Source organism: Schistocerca nitens, chromosome 4 (assembly GCF_023898315.1).
Source record: "Schistocerca nitens isolate TAMUIC-IGC-003100 chromosome 4, iqSchNite1.1, whole genome shotgun sequence".
Classification (NCBI taxonomy): domain Eukaryota; kingdom Metazoa; phylum Arthropoda; class Insecta; order Orthoptera; family Acrididae; genus Schistocerca; species Schistocerca nitens.
The window spans coordinates 727625924-727646163 of NC_064617.1; the positions used below are offsets into that span (position 1 = coordinate 727625924).

The window sequence follows — 20240 nt, forward strand, 5'->3', positions numbered from 1 at the left end:
GCATTCTACTGACCCCAAACCACCACCATTTGCCACTTCAGTGCAGTCATACTAGAGCTCATTGGAGGGTAGGGTGGAGGTCTGTAGTTTTTTTCTGGTGAAAGATGGGTCTGCCTCGGTGCCAGCGATGGCCATGTGCTGTTTAGAAGCAGGCCAGTTGAGGGCCCGCAGCCGACCTGCCTGCATGCTACACACATTGGACTTAGTCACGGAGTTATTGTCTGGGGTGCGTTTTCGTACGTTTGAGTGTCTGCATTCAACATTCTGGCAGTTATACTGATTATTAATGTACCAGCATTTGACATTTGCAATGGCTTATCTTCTGGCTGCAATGATGTTTACTTATATAAATTTTTGTTGTTGTTGTGGTCTTCAGTCCTGAGACTGGTTTGATGCAGCTCACCATGCTGCTCTATCCTGTGCAAGCTTCTTCATCTCCCAGTACTTACATCCTTCTGAATCTGCTTAGTGTATTCATCTCTTGGTCTCCCTCTACGATTTTTACCCTCCACGCTGCCCTCCAGTGCTAAATTTGTGATCCCTTGATCCCTCAGAACATGTCCTGCCAACCGGTCCCTTCTTCTTGTCAAGTTGTGCCACAAACTCCTCTTCTCCCCAATTCTATTCAATACCTCCTCATTAGATATGTGATCTACCCATCTAATCTTCAGCATTCTTCTGTAGCACCACATTTCGAAAGCTTCTCTTCTCTTCTTGTCCAAACTATTTATTGTCCATATTTCACTTCCATACATGGCTACACTCCACACAAATACTTTCAGAAACGATTTCCTGACACTTAAATCTATACTCGATCTTAACAAATTTCTCTTCTTCAGAAACGCTTTCCTTGCCATTGCCAGTCTACATTTTATATCCTCTCTACTTGGACCATTATCAGTTATTTTGCTCCCCAAATAGCAAAGCTCCTTTACTACTTTAAGTGTCTCATTTCCTAATCTAATTCCCTCAGCATCACCCGACTTAATTCGACTACATTCCATTATCCTCGTTTTGCTTTTGTTGATGTTCATCTAATATCCTCCTTTCAAGACACTGTCCATTCCGTTCAACTGCTCTTCCAAGTCCTTTGCTGTCTCTGACAGAATTACAATGTCATCGGCGAACCTCAAAGTTTTTATTTCTTCTCCATGGACTTTAATACCTACTCCGAATTTTTCTTTTGTTTCCTTTACTGCTTGCTCAATATACAGATTGAATAACATCGGGGAGAGGCTACAACCCTGTCTTACTCCCTTCCCAACCACTGCTTCCCTTTCATGCCCCTCGACTCTTATAACTGCCGTCTGGTTTCTGTACAAATTGTAAATAGACTTTCGCTCCCTGTATTTTACCCCTGCCACCTTCAGAATTTGAAAGAGAGTATTACAGTCAACATTGTCTAAAGCTTTCTCGAAGTCTACAAATGCTAGAAATGTGGGTTTGCCTTTCCTTAATCTATTTTCTAAGATAAGTCGTAGGGTCAGCATTGCCTCACGTGTTCCAACGTTTCTGCGGAATCCAAACTGATCTTCGCCGAGGTCGGCTTCTACCAGTTTTTCCATTCGTCTGTAAAGAATTCGCGTTAGTATTTTGCAGCTGTGACTTATTAAACTGATAGTTAGGTAATTTTCACCTCTGTCAACACCTGCTTTCTTTGGGATAGGAATTATTATATTCTTCTTGAAGTCTGAGGGTATTTCGCCTGTCTCATACATCTTGCTCACCAGATGGTAGAGTTTTCTCAGGACTGGCTCTCCCAAGACCGTCAGTAGTTCTAATGGAATGTTGTCTACTCCCGAGGCATTGTTTCGGCTCAGGTCTTTCAGTAGTCTGTCAAACTCTTCACGCAGTATCGTATCTCCCATTTCATCTTCATCTACATCCTCTTCCATTTCCATAATATTGTCTTCAAGTACATCGCCCTTGTATAGACCCTCTATATACTCCTTCCACCTTTCTGCTTTCCCTTCTTTGCTTAGAACTGGGTTTCCATCTAAGCTCTTGATATTCATACAAGTGGCTCTCTTTTCTCCAAAGGTCTCTTTAATTTTCCTGTAGGCAGTATCTGTCTTACCCCTAGTGAGATAAGCCTCTACATCCTTGCATTTGTCCTCTAGCCATCCCTGCTTAGCCATTTTGCACTTCCTGTCGAGCTCATTTTTGAGACATTTGTATTCCTTTTTGCCTGCTTCATTTACTGTGTTTTTATATTTTCTCCTTTCATTAATTAAATTCAATATTTCTTCTGTTACCCAAGGATTTCTACCAGCCCTCGTCTTTTTACATACTTGATCCTCTGCTGCCTTCACTACTTCATCCCCCAGAGCTACCCATTCTTCTTCTACTGTATTTCTTTACCCCATTCCTGTCAATTGTTCCCTTATGATGTCCCTGAAAGTCTTTCATTTCTCTCCCCCAATCCATATTCACCCACTATGTTTCCTTCTCTCCCTTTTCCTACTCTCGAATTCCAGTCACCCATGACTATTAAATTTTCGTCTCCCTTCGCTACCTGAATAATTTCTTTTATCCTATCATACATTTCATCAATTTCTTCATCATCTGCAGAGCTAGTTGGCATATAAACTTGTGTTACTGTAGTAGGCATGGGCTTCGTGTCTATCTTGGCCACAATAGTGCGTTCACTATGCTGTTTGTAGTAGCTTACCCGCACTCCTATTTTTTTTTATTCATTATTAAACCTACTCCTGCATTACCCCTATTTGATTTTGTATTTATAACCCTGTATTCGCCTGACCAAAAGTCTTGTTCCTCCTGCCACCGAACTTCACTAATTCCCACTATATCTAACTTCAACCTATCCATTTCCCTTTTTAAATTTTCTAACCTACCTGCCCGATTAAGGGATCTGACATTCCACGCTCCGATCCGTAGAACGACAGTTTTCTTTCTCCCGATAACGACGTCCTCTTGAGTATCCCCGCCCGGAGATCCGAATGGGGGACTATTTTACTTCCGGAATATTTTACCCAAGAGGACGCCATCATCATTTATCCATACAGTAAAGCTGCATGCCCTCGGGAAAAATTACGGCTGTAGTTTCTCCTTGCTTTCAGCCGTTCGCAGTACCAGCACAGCAAGGCCGTTTTGGTTAGTGTTACAGGGCCAGATCAGTCAATCATCCAGACTGTTGCCCCTGCAACTACTGAAAAGGCTGCTGCCCCTCTTCAGAAACCACACGTTTGTCTGGCCTCTCAACAGATACCCCTCCGTTGTGGTTGCACCTACGGTACGGCCATCTGTATCGCTGAGGCACGCAAGCCTCCCCACCAACGGTAAGGTCCATGGTTATATAAGTAATCTACACAAATGTATTCCCGAAGTTTCATTACATTGCATTAATTATTTTTTGGTGTTGTGATTTTTTTCCGTCAATGTATAATACTGAAAAATTTACTAAGTGCCATTGCAAGAACATTAACTGGACGATTAACTTTACTCAATTCTCTTTTAATACGTTTTAAAATGGCTTAGAGGCCAAAACACATGGATAATGGGATATTACATATTCCATCTGTTGTGGAACAATGTTGTAACACAAAAACTAGTTGTTGTTATTGTGATCTTGAGTCCAAAGAGTAGTTCATGCACCTCTGCAAGCTGCTCTGTTCTATGCACGCGTCTTCACCTGTGCATAACTATTACAACCTACGTCCGTTTGCATCTGCCAACTGCAGTTAAGACCTGGTCTCGCACTGTAATTTTTAACCTCACACTTCCCGTCATCACATTTCGACGATGTCTTTTAGTCAAGTTCTGCTGTAAATTTCTTTCCTCCACAATTCTTTCCAGCGCTTCTCATTAGTCATTCGATTTACCCACGTAAGGATCAGCATTTTTTTGCATCACTACCGGTTCGAAAGCTTCTACAGGTATTCCCTTCTTGTCTGTACAATTTATTTATCGTCCACGTTTTCCTTTCGTATAAGGCTACACTCCAGGCGAATATCTTCAGAAAATACTTCCTAATACTTAAATTTACATTCGATGTTAAATTTCTCTTTTTCAGAGATGTTTTACTTGCTATTGTGTTTCGGTATTTTATATCCTGTCGACTTTGCTCATCATGTTACTTTGCTACTGAAAGAAAAAAACTCATCTACTACTTTAGTATCTCATTTCCTAAACTAATTCATTTCAATGGGCTACATCCCCTTGCCCTTGTTTAACTTTTGCCATTCTTCAAATGCAGGTGATGAACGCTAAGAATATTACAGAAGCATCAGTTTATTGAGTCATGGCTGCAAAACACCCACACACACAATATATTATATTATTGTGAAAAATGCGCTGTGTCCTACGCAAGAATCTGACATACTGGGTGTCTCTCCTAAGACAAAATTTTTTATCCGGTGAACATCCACAACTGAGGAACATATTTATAGAATCAAAATCCACCTCAGTTAGCAGTAATTTACTTAATTTTTCCCAAGACCGGTTTCGGAGCTTTCAGCTTCATCTTCAAGTGTTACTACATAATTATTGGAATATATATGTGTGGGGATCGGGCCAGTTAGTCGTGATGATTTACTGCGCGGGTGTCCGGTGCATCCGAGCGCTTGAATGCAAACGATGTAATACTGTAACAGTTACCGACGGAACAGGGTTCCTGTGGAGTTCGGACAGTATCAAAGAGGGCACTAGTATCAGCTAAAATACTGTTCTCAATAAGCTTTCTCTTTGTAACATGATTCGTTTATAAAAAACAGTTTGGAAGTACGTGCTTGTCTCGCATCTCGTTAACTTGCCATTTCGTTTGTTTTTTATACGAAGTAAAATGTGAGTGCTTTAAAATGACAAACAAACGTATTTATACGGATAGAAACGCTCGGAAGAATAATCCCAGTCGTGTAAAAATGCTTTGATTGGCCTCACCCACGTCAAACAAATGCACGGGAGCGTAGGTTCAGCTCGCACAGCATCTACCTGGACAGCACGACGCGGAAATGATGTGCTGTCAGGCGAGCACTTTGGTTGCTGGCCCTACATTCCCGTGCGTTTGTTTCACGTGGATGGGACCCACCATGACTGACTGTCCCGACCGCCACACGTTTATTTCCAAAATTGCGTGGTGGCACCCGAAGATGAAGCTTTAAGTTTCGAAACCGGTCGTGGAATAAATGAAGAAAATTACTTGCAACTAAAGCGAATTTTTCTTCTATAGATCCTGAGTCGCCAGATAGAATTTCTGTAATGTTTCGGCCGTGTCGTTTTTGCATTGTATATCTGGAGTCAGCTGGTCACGGCTTTCATGGGACGTCCAGCGTCAACAGAAAGCATCGGTTTGTTTCTCTTTAGAGACAAAATTATTTTTAAAACACAATTTTACACGCCAATTCGATAGAGCGGTAAGCTACGGTCGCAGGTTCGAATGCTGTCTCGGGCATGGATGTGTGTGATGTCCTTAGATTAGTTAGGTTTAAGTAGTTCTAAGTTCTAGGGGACTGATGACCACAGATGTTAAGTCCCATAGTGCTCAGAGCCAGTTGAACCATTTGATAGAGCGGTAAGAGATTACTCTAACACTATATTTGTTCTATCGGTATGTATTAGCACGCACAGCAAAACTCAAAGAGTAAACAGTATTCCAGGAGCGACTGCATTGCCCTGGCCCGCATTGACTGCTACCTCCATCCATGTAGCGCTACTAAGTCACTGTGGGTGTCCTGTTGAAAGGTCTCTGTTGGATTCCTTTCATGTTGATTTCTTAAATCTGTTGTCATTTACGGCATAAATTCCTCTTCTAAATTTACTGTGGCGTTTCTGACTATCTGGGAGGAGACTGAGTAGTGGAACGTGTTACTTTTACACATAAACAAGAACGATCTGTCACACTACTACACTTTAAAACGCAGTTTATATGTAATTCATGTCACACAGTCTCATACGGAACGTACATCCGCTTTATTTTATATACTGCATATGATAAGATACTGTCATCCCCCTTCTGTGTGAGAGGATGAATGAGCAAATGTATTTCTAGTTGCATGCTCGATGGTAGCAGACAAGCCTGTCTGCTAGAGAACAGTAGGACCAACGTCGGAACAGGTAGCTACGCTTTCAAAAAGCAAAGAGGTTTCTATCTTTAGTATGGTCCTGTCTGTCCCTTGTCATGTTGGTATAGGAAACTGCCTCTCTGGCCACTTCCGTTTGTATTTGTGAGCCACCCTCAGGAAGGGACCACGGCAGTCTGTCCGCAGCAAGCGTCTGAAGTGGTAAGATCTCCGGCTAAGCGCGTGTCTGCTAAGTCCGTAGGACAATGGATTTCTTAAGTTTAGCCTAACTGAAAATTTAATCACCTTTATTTCAGGTTTAGTTGTAAAATATCTAATGTTATCTTAAATTGCATTGCAGTGTAATTCGAGTGTGAAGTTCAGAATATATTCCGGTAGTTGCTTTGTCACTACTTTGTGAGTGAAGTGGAACCACGTGTTGATCAGTAACTCATCATCAATCTTAAATACGAATGTGCGTGAGGTTATAACGTCTCGTCTTGACAATATTTTTCAATATAGCAACTTTTCTTTATGTTCAACCCACGTGGGGTGTGCTTTGTGAGACCAGTACCACGTGCTTATACAACTGTTTGACCCATCAGGTTAATTGTAAGACGATAGTAACCAGTTCGAGGTTTTTCTTTTGTAAATTGCTTTTCGATCTAATTTATTTTAATTATCAAAATTATTGTGGAGTTACACTCTTTGTGTAAACCAAGTTGACCACGTGAAGCATGTGGTGTAATCATCAAAGTAGCCCTCAACTATTCTTTTCGGGAAGATTTCACAGAGAGTTAGTATGAATTTAGTATACCAGTGTGTGGTAATTACATGACGGACAGGATTGTGCTACGAACGTAACTTCTTTGGTTGATAATTGAATCGGTTGGTTGTGGTTAATTTCCTCTTGCATATGTTTCAACGTTCTTAGTGTGTTATTTTATGAGTGCAGTGTTGTATGCAGTCCCCGAATCTTGGCTCCATATTTGATGTGTTCCATAAGATTACAATCTCACATTTTCACAATCCTAAATAAGGCACCAGTTTAGTTATGAACCAAGTTTAATATGCTGAAATTTCAATGATCAATGTTAAAATAAATTTCCAAATATAAACTGATTTATTTCTTTTTATTTAAATTCTCATATATATATATATATATATATATATATATATATATATATATATATCACCGGTTGTCATATGACTATTAAAAGATTATAATTAATGTTAGTCTGGTTGGGAATTTGGTAAGCTAGACTGGATACCTGGTGAAACAGTTGCTCAGTAATGCAAGGTTAACTTCCCCAGACAGCTCACAGCTTTTAACCCGCATTTATTGAATAGCAGCACCGCTTGCAGAATAAATTAGTGCAACAACATTACACATGGCGACCCTGTTCTGTGATTCCGCTAGACTCTGGAATCTCTGAAACGTTAGATTGCGAGCATTGTATAATCTTAATTTTTTTTCCCTGCAGCGCTCAAACAACTTCTGCGTTGTTTCTGAGCAGACTTTCAAATGATTCACGGCGTTGTTGAGCGGCGGTGTGTTGTTTGTCTTGTTGTTTTGTTTTCTATATTTGTGTGTTTTATATGTGTGTGTGTGTTTTTTTTCTCGCTTGTAAATTGCACTGCTTCGACCAAAGATAAAAATTTGTTTTGCGTGTGAAAAAGTGCGTACTAGGTTGGGTACCTTTCGTGTAACTGTCGTAATTTTTGGGGGATACATTTATTGTGATTAGTGTGTTGCGTACCGGGTATAAATTGAACTAATGCAGACATGTAACCAAGCTAAAAGTAGGCGGTTCAACAACTTAAGCAACATGGACCAAGGGGATAATTTGATTTCGAATATTAACGCGTCGGACGGTTCCGAAAATGCATTGGGGAATACTTCAGAGGAAATGCAAAACAGGACGAACGGGCTCACATCAGAGCCAGAAATTAATTTGCCTCCAACTAACCAAATTGATTTGGCAGAACTCATGAAAGCCTTATTGCAACAAAATAAAGAAATGCAGAGAAATCTGAAAAATCGATCCGAGAGCTAGGCGATCAAATGACGCAAAAATCTGAAAAATCGATCCGAGAGCTAGGCGAACAAATGACGCAAAATCTGAAAAATCGATCCGCGAGCTGGGGCGGACAAATGACGCAGAAATCTGAAAAATCGATCCGCGAGCTACGCGAACAAATAGACGAAAAACTAATCCAGCAGACAAATAAAGTCGACAAGTCGATGCAGAGAGTGTCTGATGATATCTCACAAAGAATAAACAATCTGGCAAGTGAAATAAAAAGTGATATTATGAAAGAATTAGGCCGTACATTTGAACAAATCGATGACCGTCTGCAAGCCTTAGAACAGGGCAAGCGGAGTCGCGATGCGGAATCTAAAGAGAGCGAGGAACAGCTAATTAGGAATTTCCAAGCCCTGAGAGAAGAATGCCAAAGAGAACACCAGCAGGTACTCTCGAGGGTCCAGGAGGTGGAAACGCATTGTCCCGCGTCCGTTACCAACACAGTAGCGGACAACAGTCAAACGATTCACGCACTCGAACAGCAAGTAGAACAATTGAAGCAGACTGGGGCAGAGGACAACAGACAAATACATGATAAGATTGCAGCATTAGCAGACATCGTAGGCACGATGAAGGTGACGGAGAGCAATAACAATACTACACAGGTGGCGGTCGCAGAGACCGAAGAAGTGCGTTCGCTTCTTAGATTTCAGAAGGGACAGTTCGAAGTGAACAGGCGGACAAAGCTGTAACAGGCGAATTACAAGAACGCGTGGCGCATCTGGAAAGCCGCATGGGGTGTGATTCCAAACTCGCCAATAGCACTAAAAATAGCTGTACAAACAGTGCAGAGAGGGACTTCGGCCACGAGGGAGATTTTGACGACAGCGAAGAATGTGTTTTGAGGGGCAGACATAAGAAAAATAGAAACATTCAAGGGCCTCGCTGGGAGGAAATGATTTCAAACATTTCCTTAAGGTGAGAAAGTTTGAGATATACATCCACGAGCATGGCTTAAGCAATTTGAGTTCTGTCTTCCCCCCGACTGGGCAAGTTCACATAAGATAGAATATATGTGTGGCTATTTGGAAGGCGAACCAGCGATTCGCATGAGATCGGCAGCACGACACTGCAACTCCACTCGGGAGTTTAGACAAGTCTTTCTGTCCGCCTATTGGTCGGAAGCGGCACAAGATAGGGTCAAGCGTGGCATAATTATGCTGCCAAATTTGAACCAGTCTGGTTTTGGCAGCCCAGCACGCCTATTCGACCACATGCTGCAGGCGAATCAATTTCTATACGACCCATACGGGCCTGCGGAACTAATTAGGATATGCATCACCAAATTGCTGATGCACTTGCGCCACGTCATTCTTGTGGGACGATGCAAAGATGACGTGGAAACGTTTAAGACACTTCTCCAAGAGTTGGAATATAATACAGCAGAATGCCCGCCTAATCAGGCAAAAAGTTATTACGGGGCACAGCAGCGGGATCGCAGTCGTGGCCGTAGTACTAATCAACGGCGTGACTGGTCGTCGCGACGCGAACGGGACAATAATCGGGACCGGCCGTATAGAAACTGGGGTAACAGTCGCGAACACAGGTGGAAATGATCGAGGACGTGGACAAGATCGTGGACGCAACAGGTACGGCAACCAGAATCGATACTACGGTGAACACGATGGGAATAGGATTGTAGGCGGAGCACCACATGATGTTGAAATTCGGCCGGCTAACTCAAGACATAACCCAGCAAATGGAAATGAACAAAACCAGCAACAACAAATGATCAGCGCAGAAGGCGCCCAATCGGAACAAATGAACGACATGGCAAATGAGTACAAAGGACAGTGAGAAGTAGAGAGGACGGTGAGGAGAAAGAATTGATTAGTTTAAATTTGTGACGTATGCATTTTGAATATGTTGGTAAAAATAATGATAAAGATGTTTCTATGTGATTGATTAAAGTGATGTTTTTAGTTTTTTTTATCCTTTCCTTGTGCAATTAGGATTTAGGTTGGTTCAAATGTGAAGATAAAAGGTTTCTTTGTGAACGAGTGAAATGCTGTTTATGGTTTTTTTGTGTAAATTGAAAAGAGTCGCTCCTGAGAGAAGCAAGAACTGTGTTGAATTAATGCAAATCTCAGGGGAATATCCGATCTGTGGGTATTATGGGTCTGGCAAACCTAGGTCCCCAGCTGTTAGTAGCCTTGTTTCCGATTTTCTGCTTTCAGTGCTACTATCTATCTATTACTATTCTATATCTGTCAGTATAAATGAGGATCTCTTACTATAGTATGCATGCTGTATGAATATTTTAAGATGGGAGAACTCTGAGAAAGGTATGAGTAAGTTTGGAATCTTGAAAACAGGATGCGATAATACGATTGTTTAACCAATGGCTTCCCAATATGCGCTAATATGTTAATATTGATGATATATGTTTTTTTTTGTTCTTTATAGCTGAGTATGTAAAGTGCTGTCTTTGGATTTCGTCAGTATATTGACTCCCTTCAAGGTGAAAGAAGAATTGTGGTTTGTGTAATTTATGTGGCCCTGAAATATTATTGTGGTAGTCAAATACGAGCAGTTTTTTTCAGCAAATGGAGAATGGAACAGAAATATGGATCCTTTCTGTAGTCTTGATTGATGTGGAGCCAGAGCCTGAAAAATTATTCTGCGTTAATACTTGTCCTAGAAAAGCGATGTTTATGTGTTTTACTGATGCTGTGAGCATTACAGCTTACTGTTTTCGCTGGTGCGGGATGCACTGCAGCCTATATGATTTGTACTGAGGAAATGTCCCTCTTGAAGGTAGAGGAAGATTAAATAATTTTGATTATGGGACCGAAGGAAAGCTTGGTTTAAGGTAATAAGGATGAAGAAAAACTACAGGGGGATTCGGATCTTTTGTGTCTGTTGTAAGTTCAATATGTTAAGATGAAACTGTTTTACACAATAGAGGTGACCACAATTTTGCCATTCATGAGAAATGAATCCAGAATGACCACCACAGGCGAAATAACTGATTTGGAAGCGAAAGGTAAAGAAGGAACGAAGTGGGTAAGATAATGTAAAATAACCTGTATAATGAAAATATTTTTACCCTTCTCAGAGTCATCTGTGTGATTAATTCTTGTGATAACGTAATTTTAGATGAAATTTCCTTACTGTTTTGTGTGTGAATATATGAGTGTGATAAATGTATAATTGCGAGTCTCTTATCAGGTGTGTCAACTGGTATAAATGTTTTGGCGTGTAAATAACCATTGTTCTTTTTACTGTGTATGTTTAAGGAAAGTTTCTCCATATTTATCATGTGACAAGATACATGCGGCGAGCGTCAGGAAGAGGACAAATTAGAACAATGTTGTAGTGGTGTAAACACTGTGTTGAAGTAGCATTGAAGTAGCTTGTTGGATTAACTAGTAGTGGATATATGTAGAATTTTTGAGTAATACATGTTTATGGGTAGTTAGTTTGTAGTATAGACAACAGGTGTGCATGTGTGTGTGTGAAAATAACACGTGAACCCTATGCTGTCCTGACCTATACTTCCACAAGGCATAATCCTATTCATTTTAGTGAATTAATAAGTAGCATTTGAATTTTTAAAACGCAAGTGAACCACATTAGTGATGTGGATTTAGATATTATATTGTCAGTTCATTTAATTTTTATTTTTATACTGTCAAGTCATTTCACTTTTATTTTTTATATTGTCAAGTCATTTAACTTTTATTTTTATATTGTCGATTCATCTAACTTTTTTATTAAAAAAATTAAGTCTCACTTTTGTTCTTAAAAATTGTGAAAGACAATACTAAGTGGTATTATGTATGACATTTTGTAATCACATAACTATGATGAACAATTTCTGTGAATGCAGTTGAGAACGTGAAAGCGAACCGGCTAAACTCTTACGAGACAGCGGGAGCAGCGAGGAGAAGGGCTAGTTGTAAACTGGCGGGTTTCCCAGCAGGACACACTGTCAACCGGGCCACTTCTGGAGCGCGGTCGACCACAAAAGAAGGGTACGTGGTAAACACTTTCCCTTGCACCCGGAGCTAATGGGCGGCCGCCCCAGTGCGACCCTTCGTGGAGGCGATGACCTGAGATGGGCGAGCGGTCCACCGCGCGGAAATCCATCTGCTGGTAACGCACCACACGCACGCGACCGTGGCGAGACGGGCGTGGTGAGACGACAGAAGACAGGGGATAAAGGGGCGTGGAGCCTTTTGACAGGTACTGTCCAGAGAAAATGGCAGACTTCAACGACGCCTATCAATATTTCCTGACGGATGCCCACTGTCAAGCGACAGTAAATCATGGTTCGATGTTCTCTGGTTGCAAAGGGTGGCACAAAGAAGAGCCAATAAGTGTCAACCTTGCCCAGGAATATCAAATCGGCGAGCCAATTGAGGATAACTCAAGAATTTAACAACACAAGGGGTGTGGAGCCTTGTGACACATACTGTCCAGAGAAACTGGCAGACTTCAACGACGCCTATCAACATTTCCTGGCGGATGCCCACTGTCAAGCGACAGTAAATCATAGTTCGATGTTGTCTGGTAGCTAAGGGTGGCACAAAGAAGAGCCATTAAGTGTCATCCTTGCCCAGGAATATCAACCTGGCGTGTTGGGAATTTGGTAAGCTAGACTGGATACCTGGTGAAACAGTTGCTCAGTAATGCAAGGTTAACTTCCCCAGACAGCTCACAGCTTTTAACCCGCTTTTATTGAATAGCAGCACCGCTTGCAGAATAAATTAGTGCAACAACATTACACTGTATATTTCTGGAGTTTTACTGTCGCTCTTAATACGTGTCGATAAAACAAATATCGGACTAGGCTAATTTGGGAGCGCTCTAACGAATGGGCACATAAAATTCCTCTTTAAAAAGTCATTTTGGTTGTAATGGGAAACAAACCGACGCTTTCCGTCGATACTGGTCGCAGCATCAAAGTTGTGATGAGCAGAATTCGTTTGGGCTGACTGCAGCTACACAATGAAAAAGAGAAAATGCGGCTGACGGCTCTTAGGAGGGACACCCTGTTTGTTTCGGGATATTTGAAAACGGTTTGGAGGCCGAAGCTGTAGAGGAGTAAACAGATGTTAGATGTTCTCAGAAATGTTTGCTATTGCGAATTTGCATTTTATATCCCGTCGGCTTCGCCGATCTTGTTTATTGTTTTCGAAAGAAAATACTTTTATACAGTTTGTCGTGTCTCATTTCCTAATCTGATTGCCTCAGCGTCGCTTGATTTAAGTCGACTACATTCCGTTACTCTTCTGTTACTTGTGTCGATGTTGAAAGGCACGTTATGAAAGGTGAGAATACAACAAATCATCTTGCTCGATGAGCAAGGCATTGCAGTAGGTTTATATCTACACTGACACACCTGTAACGCTGCAAGCATTTAAGATTACTTACAAGTAGGTAGCAGTGTGTATATCTGTCTTCTATCTATCTTCTCAGCGATCACAGCCACTGTAGACCACGCGCTGCATCAACGATCTGCTTCCACCGCCTTGCATCTCTCGCAGCCTCTCTCCACCCTGCGGAAATTCCTAATGCTGCGATGTCCTTATCTATGTCATCTTTCCACCTTGTACGATGTCGGCCCAATGGTCTTGTTGCCTGGAGAGTTCCTTCAAATGCTTTCTTGGTGATCTGTTGTTTTCCATTCTGGCCACATGTCCAGCCCATTGCAGTCTCCTACTTTTTAATTTCTGGATGACAGTGGGTTGCTTCATTAACTGATAAATTTCATTGTTCTTTCGAATTCTCCATGCGCCATTCTCCAACACAGGTCCCCAGATTTTTCTCATTACTTTTCTTTCGAAAACATTCAGTTTTTCTCTTTCAAATTGTTCAAATGGCTCTGAGTACTATGCGACTTAACTTCTGAGGTCATCAGTCGCCTAGAACTTGAACTAATTAAACCTAACTAACCTAAGGACATCACACACATCCATGCCCGCGGCAGGATTCGAACCTGCGACCGTAGCGGTCGCTCGGTTCCAGACTGCAGCGCCTAGAACCGCACGGCCACAACGGCCGGCACTTCTCTTTCATTCTTTGTAAGCGTCCAGCTTTCTGAACCGTATAGTACTATGGGGCAGATAATAGTGATGTATATCTTCATCCTTATGGTGATTGACAAAGCTTTACTTTTGAGTGGGTTGCTTAGTGAGTACAAACATCTTGACCCTGAGGCTGTTCTTTCATTTATATCCACTGTTATGATATTTTTACTGTTGCAACGTGATCCAAGATATTTAAACTGGACAACTTTTCTGAATTTAGAATGTTGTTCAATCTCAAAGCAACGATTTGGGTTTATGACTCGACCTATCTCCATATAGCTCAACATAAATCGTTAAGTTTGCCAATTAACCTGTACTATCTATACTATCTGTAGTTTACAAGTTAAATGTAATTAGCTGCAAATGGCAACATTTTATCACTTAAGACCCACTAATCGTTAAGGTGGTGGGTTATATTTGTATAATTATAATGTATTGTAAATAAAGATTTTTTTATATAAAAAAGAATCATCTGTTTATTGAGTGACTCCTTGAAATCAGAAATCAAGTTATTTTATTGTAAGAATCCAATCTATATTTTGGGATGTTTGTAAATGGCCGTGAGGCCGAAACCCGACGGGATTAAACATACATTACGTATTCTCTGTGTTGGAACAACGTTGTAAAAAAATTAAAAAAAAAATAAAATAAAAAAACGGCACTCCTATTCAAATATGGCCAACCATCAGAAGTGAAAAAAGTCAGCTGTGGTCAATGTTGAATGTTGGTCTGTGCGCGCAGTGAGTGAACTCGAGCACTCCCGGATGCGAAATTCTCCGCAACGCTGGCGTTTCTCGCCCAGCGTGTGAGTAAACACGGGAGAGGTCGCGGCCTCGGCCGCAGCTGGTGCAGTCCTGCCTCCTGCGCTGCTCCTTCGTTCGTCCTGGGCGGGCAGCTGCCCGGCTGCACTTCCCACGCCGCTCTTTCCGCCGCCGTGTGGCCCAGCTCCGGCACTTGGACGCCCCTGGCGCGCCGTTCCCACGGCGGCGGGCGCGCACCGCGGACAGCCCTGCGCGCCGACACTGTGCTGAGTTCCCACGGTCAGCCCAGCTGATAGCCAGCAGCCCGCGGGTAATTCAGCCCCCGCCCCGCCCCTCCCGGCGGCCACAGAAACACGGGGGGGCGGGAGGGGGGCGGCTGCCACCGCCCGGCAGAAAGACATCACCGGCACGAGCGGCGGCCAGTCGCTGGCCCGCGGGCACTCCTACAGCAGCAGCGACAGCGGCAGCAGCAAGGTCGCGCGCCCGGCAACAACTCCGCCGATTGTTGTACCGTGCGGCGTGCTCTGGAGGCGCACAGTAGCCACGATGCCCATCAGTGAGGACGAGTACGAGGCTCACCGCCAGCAGCAGCATGGCTTGTCCAGGGCTGAGCAGCGCAGGGTAAGCCGCAGCACATTGTTTACAAACGTGTGTCATCTGCATACCACAGCTCGTACTGATCGTTGACTTTCGTATCGGATTCGTCTCTAGTCGGATTCGCCTCTAGTCAGCTTCCTCAGCGTCATTCATTCATAAATACTACAGCATCTCATATTTTATCAGCGTGGCTGTACTTCGTTTCCAAGTGATGTAATTCTTAACTGACAGCCCGATAGAGCCATATATCGCGTTCGCAATACATTGTTAGCATCAGATCACTTTTTGCACGTTCGTATCCTTTTCCCATTCAATTACAAAATAATTTTCTACTCGTTGCTTATATATCACAATATGCCTTCTATTCTAAGTGAACTGCTTCTTTTTTTACGTGATGATGATCTGTGTAATCGAATCTAAGAGCCAAGTAAGAATTTTTATTCATGCAACAGCTTATCCTGGTAATCATAATTTATATAACCTCCTCCACAGACTATTGGTGGAAGCAGCTAAACATATGTGTCCATGACAAATGGATGGAATGTTACTTCATCCTTTATACAGCACATATCGTTAATTATTTTTGGTTTATTTATTTGTTTATAACAGTAGAATATCCTACAGCATAAAACACGACTTTTATTGTACTCAGTAGGAAAGGTGATCGTCTTACTGTAAACAATCGACTTTTCTTTCATTGTCCATATAGTAATGTCCTGAGTGTCTATTCCTTTACAGTCTCTGTTGCTCTAGTTATCAAGAAATGTAATTCTTGACCAACATGTTTCAAAACATGGTAAAACTAGTGCGGAGTAGCTTAGCTGTGGGTTACACATCTTAGCGATCTTTGAATATTATTGCACATCTTCGACTGTGTGTTACGTTTCGACATATTTAATTACAAATTGACTACTAGCACATTCAAGTGATGGTCAGACTGTAACCAGTCAATACCTTTTTTATATTTGTACACTCAGTCATGACATTTTATCGTAGTCAACGTTCCATTCATGTTGAGCAGTAGGTGTATTATGTCGGCAAAAAAAGCTATCGAATGATCTGATGGCGAAGATTAAATTTGGAAATACACCACGATAAACTCAGAAGACAATGATCGATTTGAGATACCTTTTTCAATATTAGATATTGATAGCTGGATTTCATTTGGGTTTGACAGTGTTACAAGTGACGAGAAAATTTCGACGTTTCCATTTTCTGGCATAGCTGTTTATTTTCTATTCCACTTTGTTATTGTTCAGTGCAACAATATTGATGTTAAGAGCCCAGTAGACATCGTTTTAATGAAATACTGTATCTGGCCAACAATAACTATCAAATATGAACAAATATTAGTTATGAATATTTGAGTGATTCGTCTGCAAGGAGACAGCCCATTCCTCTGTTGTCTGCAAAAGCGAAATGCCAGTCACACTGACATGAAACACACTGAAGTTGTCGGCAGAGGACATAACAGCGCCCATTCAATATCATGTCGCCCTCGTGCTTTTGACGACCGCTATGAAACAAGTACCATATAACATAGGTACAGTGAAGTTAAAGGGCTTTGCGTTGAGACTAAATTTTTCGTCAAAACCGTTTTTATGGTGGTAAGATTTCGGTTTTCATTTGTCCACCATAAATCGTGAGTTTATATTCCCGATCATAAATAGTTTATGATATCTCTGTTGGATGCTCATTTTCCCTCATACACAAAGATGCAATTACAGTTAACAAATGTACTAAAAAAAAATTTGGCTACTAAAAGGAGAGAAACTGTTTTAGTAAGGATGAAATGCTTCTGTGTGGATCGCCATTGAGTCTGGAAACCATAGCCTTAAGAGTACTTTTGTATCGTATTGTTAACTCGCTTCCTAACCGTTTCTGCTGTTTACATATCACAGGCCGCGGTGGTCTAGCGGTTCTAGGCACTCAGGAACCGCGCGACTGCTACGGTCGCAGGTTCGAATCCTGCCTTGGGCATGGATGTGTGTGATGTCCTTAGGTTAGTTAGGTTTAAGTAGTTCTAAGTTCTAGGGGACTTATGACCACAGATGTTGAGTCCCATAGTGCTCAGAGCCATTTTGTTTACATATCTTTGGAATTTGGAATGTTAAGGAGCGCGTGAATGTCGGCAGCTCTAGAAAGCAATTTCCATTTCATACAGTTAATAAAAAGTAAAGCTGGGCATTGACCGTTAATAGCTGAAGAAAGAGGTCCTACACGCCTACAGCCTGGTATCGTAAATGATTTAGACTGGGGCTGATAAGTTGGGATGCAACGTAATGACCACAGTATGACGACATCGCTTCAGAGACTGTTTTGTGGCTGACGTCCTATTACTTCGTCAGACCCCTTGCCGTCACTTAAGCAGCCTAGTCGTCTGAGAATCATTTCTCTGTAACTGACGTATGCATGGGTGCAACATTCACACATCCTTCCATTCGCTCTTTTTCAGTAAGCTTAATAACCAGTGGGTACCTGTCGCCATTGTCTGCTGACGATAATGCTATTTTCTGGTGTTACTACTCCATATGCAGTGTTATACTCCTAACGTTGTAACTTTATTTCAGAATGTCATTAAATTATTACAGTGGTAAACGCACACCGGTCTTTCAGTTGAAGGTTTGTGTGAGTACAAATGTACATTTTCCTTTTGTTACCATTTTTATATTGGCAGCTGCAGCAGATGGGTAAGTTAACGTGCCCCAGTTACCTGGAACATGTGCTAATACAGGAATCAAAGTCAGTTTTGTATAACGTTTTTATTAACGTCAAATTTACGTGAGTGACACACCGTGATACGTTTTCGAACAGATATTGAGGACAGGAAATGTGTTACCTAATAAAAAATGTAAGGTACTATTTAAAAAAGACGGAGTGCTGTTCATATTTTCGTAACGAACGAAGATACAAGAAAGGCAATCATGCTCTTTAATGTTATCCTGGTAGGTAAAAAATACTTGCTTGATACATTATTTGGGTGGTCAAGATAAATTAGTACAACCTGCATATTGGTACGTGACACAATGAAACACTAACAAGAATTATGCTCTGCAACAAAGGAGGGGCTTATTCGAAACACTGATGGAAACATTAGGTTAGAGAGGAACTCCAGCCACAGCATACTCGCTTTTCTGTTTATAATATTCAAGCATTTCTGCTGTTAGACCCCATCAACTGTAGGTAGTTAGATGATGACATTGGTCTATTTATTTTTATTTCTCACATTTAAACAATTAATTGTTCTATTTCTCCCTGTAGACAGTGTAACTCGGCACTTCATGAAGGTGCGTGGCTAAAGTAGCATCTACAGTCCTCTCTGAGCTGGCAGCGCCTCTGCAGCCGACATCGCAAGCACACACGTGTTTGGTGGCGCTCCACTCCAACATAGCTAGTCGAATCCTGGCAGTGGAAGAAATTTTAGTAACCAGTATCTGGTTGACAAGGGGTGGTGCCGTAACGAGGTCCTGGGCTAAACTGCATCATCCCCCCCCCCCCCAATCCCTCCACAGTGTCTCATGAATGAAGGTATGTGACAATATTGGTGGTGATCCGTCTGCCAGTAGGTATTTTAAGCTCGGCGGCTCACAAAGTGTTACATGAGTAACTGGGCGTCTTACGTTCCTACAGAACCAATGAAAGAGAAAAAAGTTTGGTAAGATTCGTATGATTGTACAGTATCAGATCACATGTATATGGGGCGTACACACCCTTCACCTTTATGATAACTTGAAACGTGCTGGTGACACTTTCAGTGAAGTAGTAGAATGTCTGTGGAGAAATGGCAGCCCGTTTTTCCTCAAGAGCGGAAACCAGAGAAGGTAATGAGATGGGCACTGAGGTCTGGAACGAAGTCGCTATACTGGCTCATTCCAAAGGTGTTTCATTGGGGGTCAGGACCCGACTCAGGGAGGGCCAGTCCATTTCAGGAATGTTATTGCCCCCAAATCATTATCCCATAGATGTTGTTTCGTGACAGGGTGCATTGTTATGCTAATACAGTCATCGACTGTGAAATGTTCAGCTACTGTAGGCTATACACGATGCTGTAAAATGTATTCGTATCATTTCACGTTTAGGTCTTTCTTAAGCGTAATAAGGAGACCACACCCTACCTACGAAACACACTCCTACACTGTAACACCACCTCGTTACTGTCGGCACTACAAATGAGTGCAAGCAATGTTCCTCAAGCCCTTGACAAACCCAAACCCTTCCATCGGATTTCCACAGGGTGGAGTCTGAAGTCAAGGAGCACTCCTGCGACCTATTCTGCTGTTGTTGCGTCTCTATTGGAAACACAGGACTCCCCCTTTTATACTGGCGGGTCCGCCTCTCGTGAAAACTAGTGATACACTTTGCATTGCATTGGGGTGTCCGTATACTGTCTATCTCAAAATATTCTCCTTCATAATTTATACAATTTTGCTTGCTTTAGAAGGAATTCCGGAAACATTCTTTCCACTTTGTTGCGACCTTATAAATACGGTTTTGTGGGTAGGTATTATATAGCTCCTTGACTGGTTGTCTCAATCATTTTTTCTTTAAATTCAAAGGCGATATATCAAGTGAATACGTGGTGTGAGACTTTAATTCGACGTTTTTCTCTGCCAAATAATAAATTGTTTGACATTATCAGTGACAGCTGGAATTATCATGAACTGTGATGCGGATTTATCGGTTGTTTTTCCTAATATAATGGACGACTTGTTACAAACAATTTGCAGTGTACCATTCATTCGT

At 41.8% G+C, this 20240-nt stretch overlaps 1 protein-coding gene across 1 annotated transcript in view; it reads left to right on the forward strand.

Moving 5' to 3' along the window:
- Positions 1–15338: 15338 nt before the first annotated feature.
- LOC126251511 (protein deadpan-like) overlaps positions 15339–20240 on the forward strand; it is a 64241-nt gene continuing 59339 nt past the window's right edge. The window contains exon 1 of the mRNA XM_049951987.1: positions 15339–15521. Coding sequence (XP_049807944.1) covers positions 15447–15521 — 75 coding nt within the window. The 5' untranslated portion in view covers positions 15339–15446. The remainder of the gene's footprint in view (positions 15522–20240) is intronic.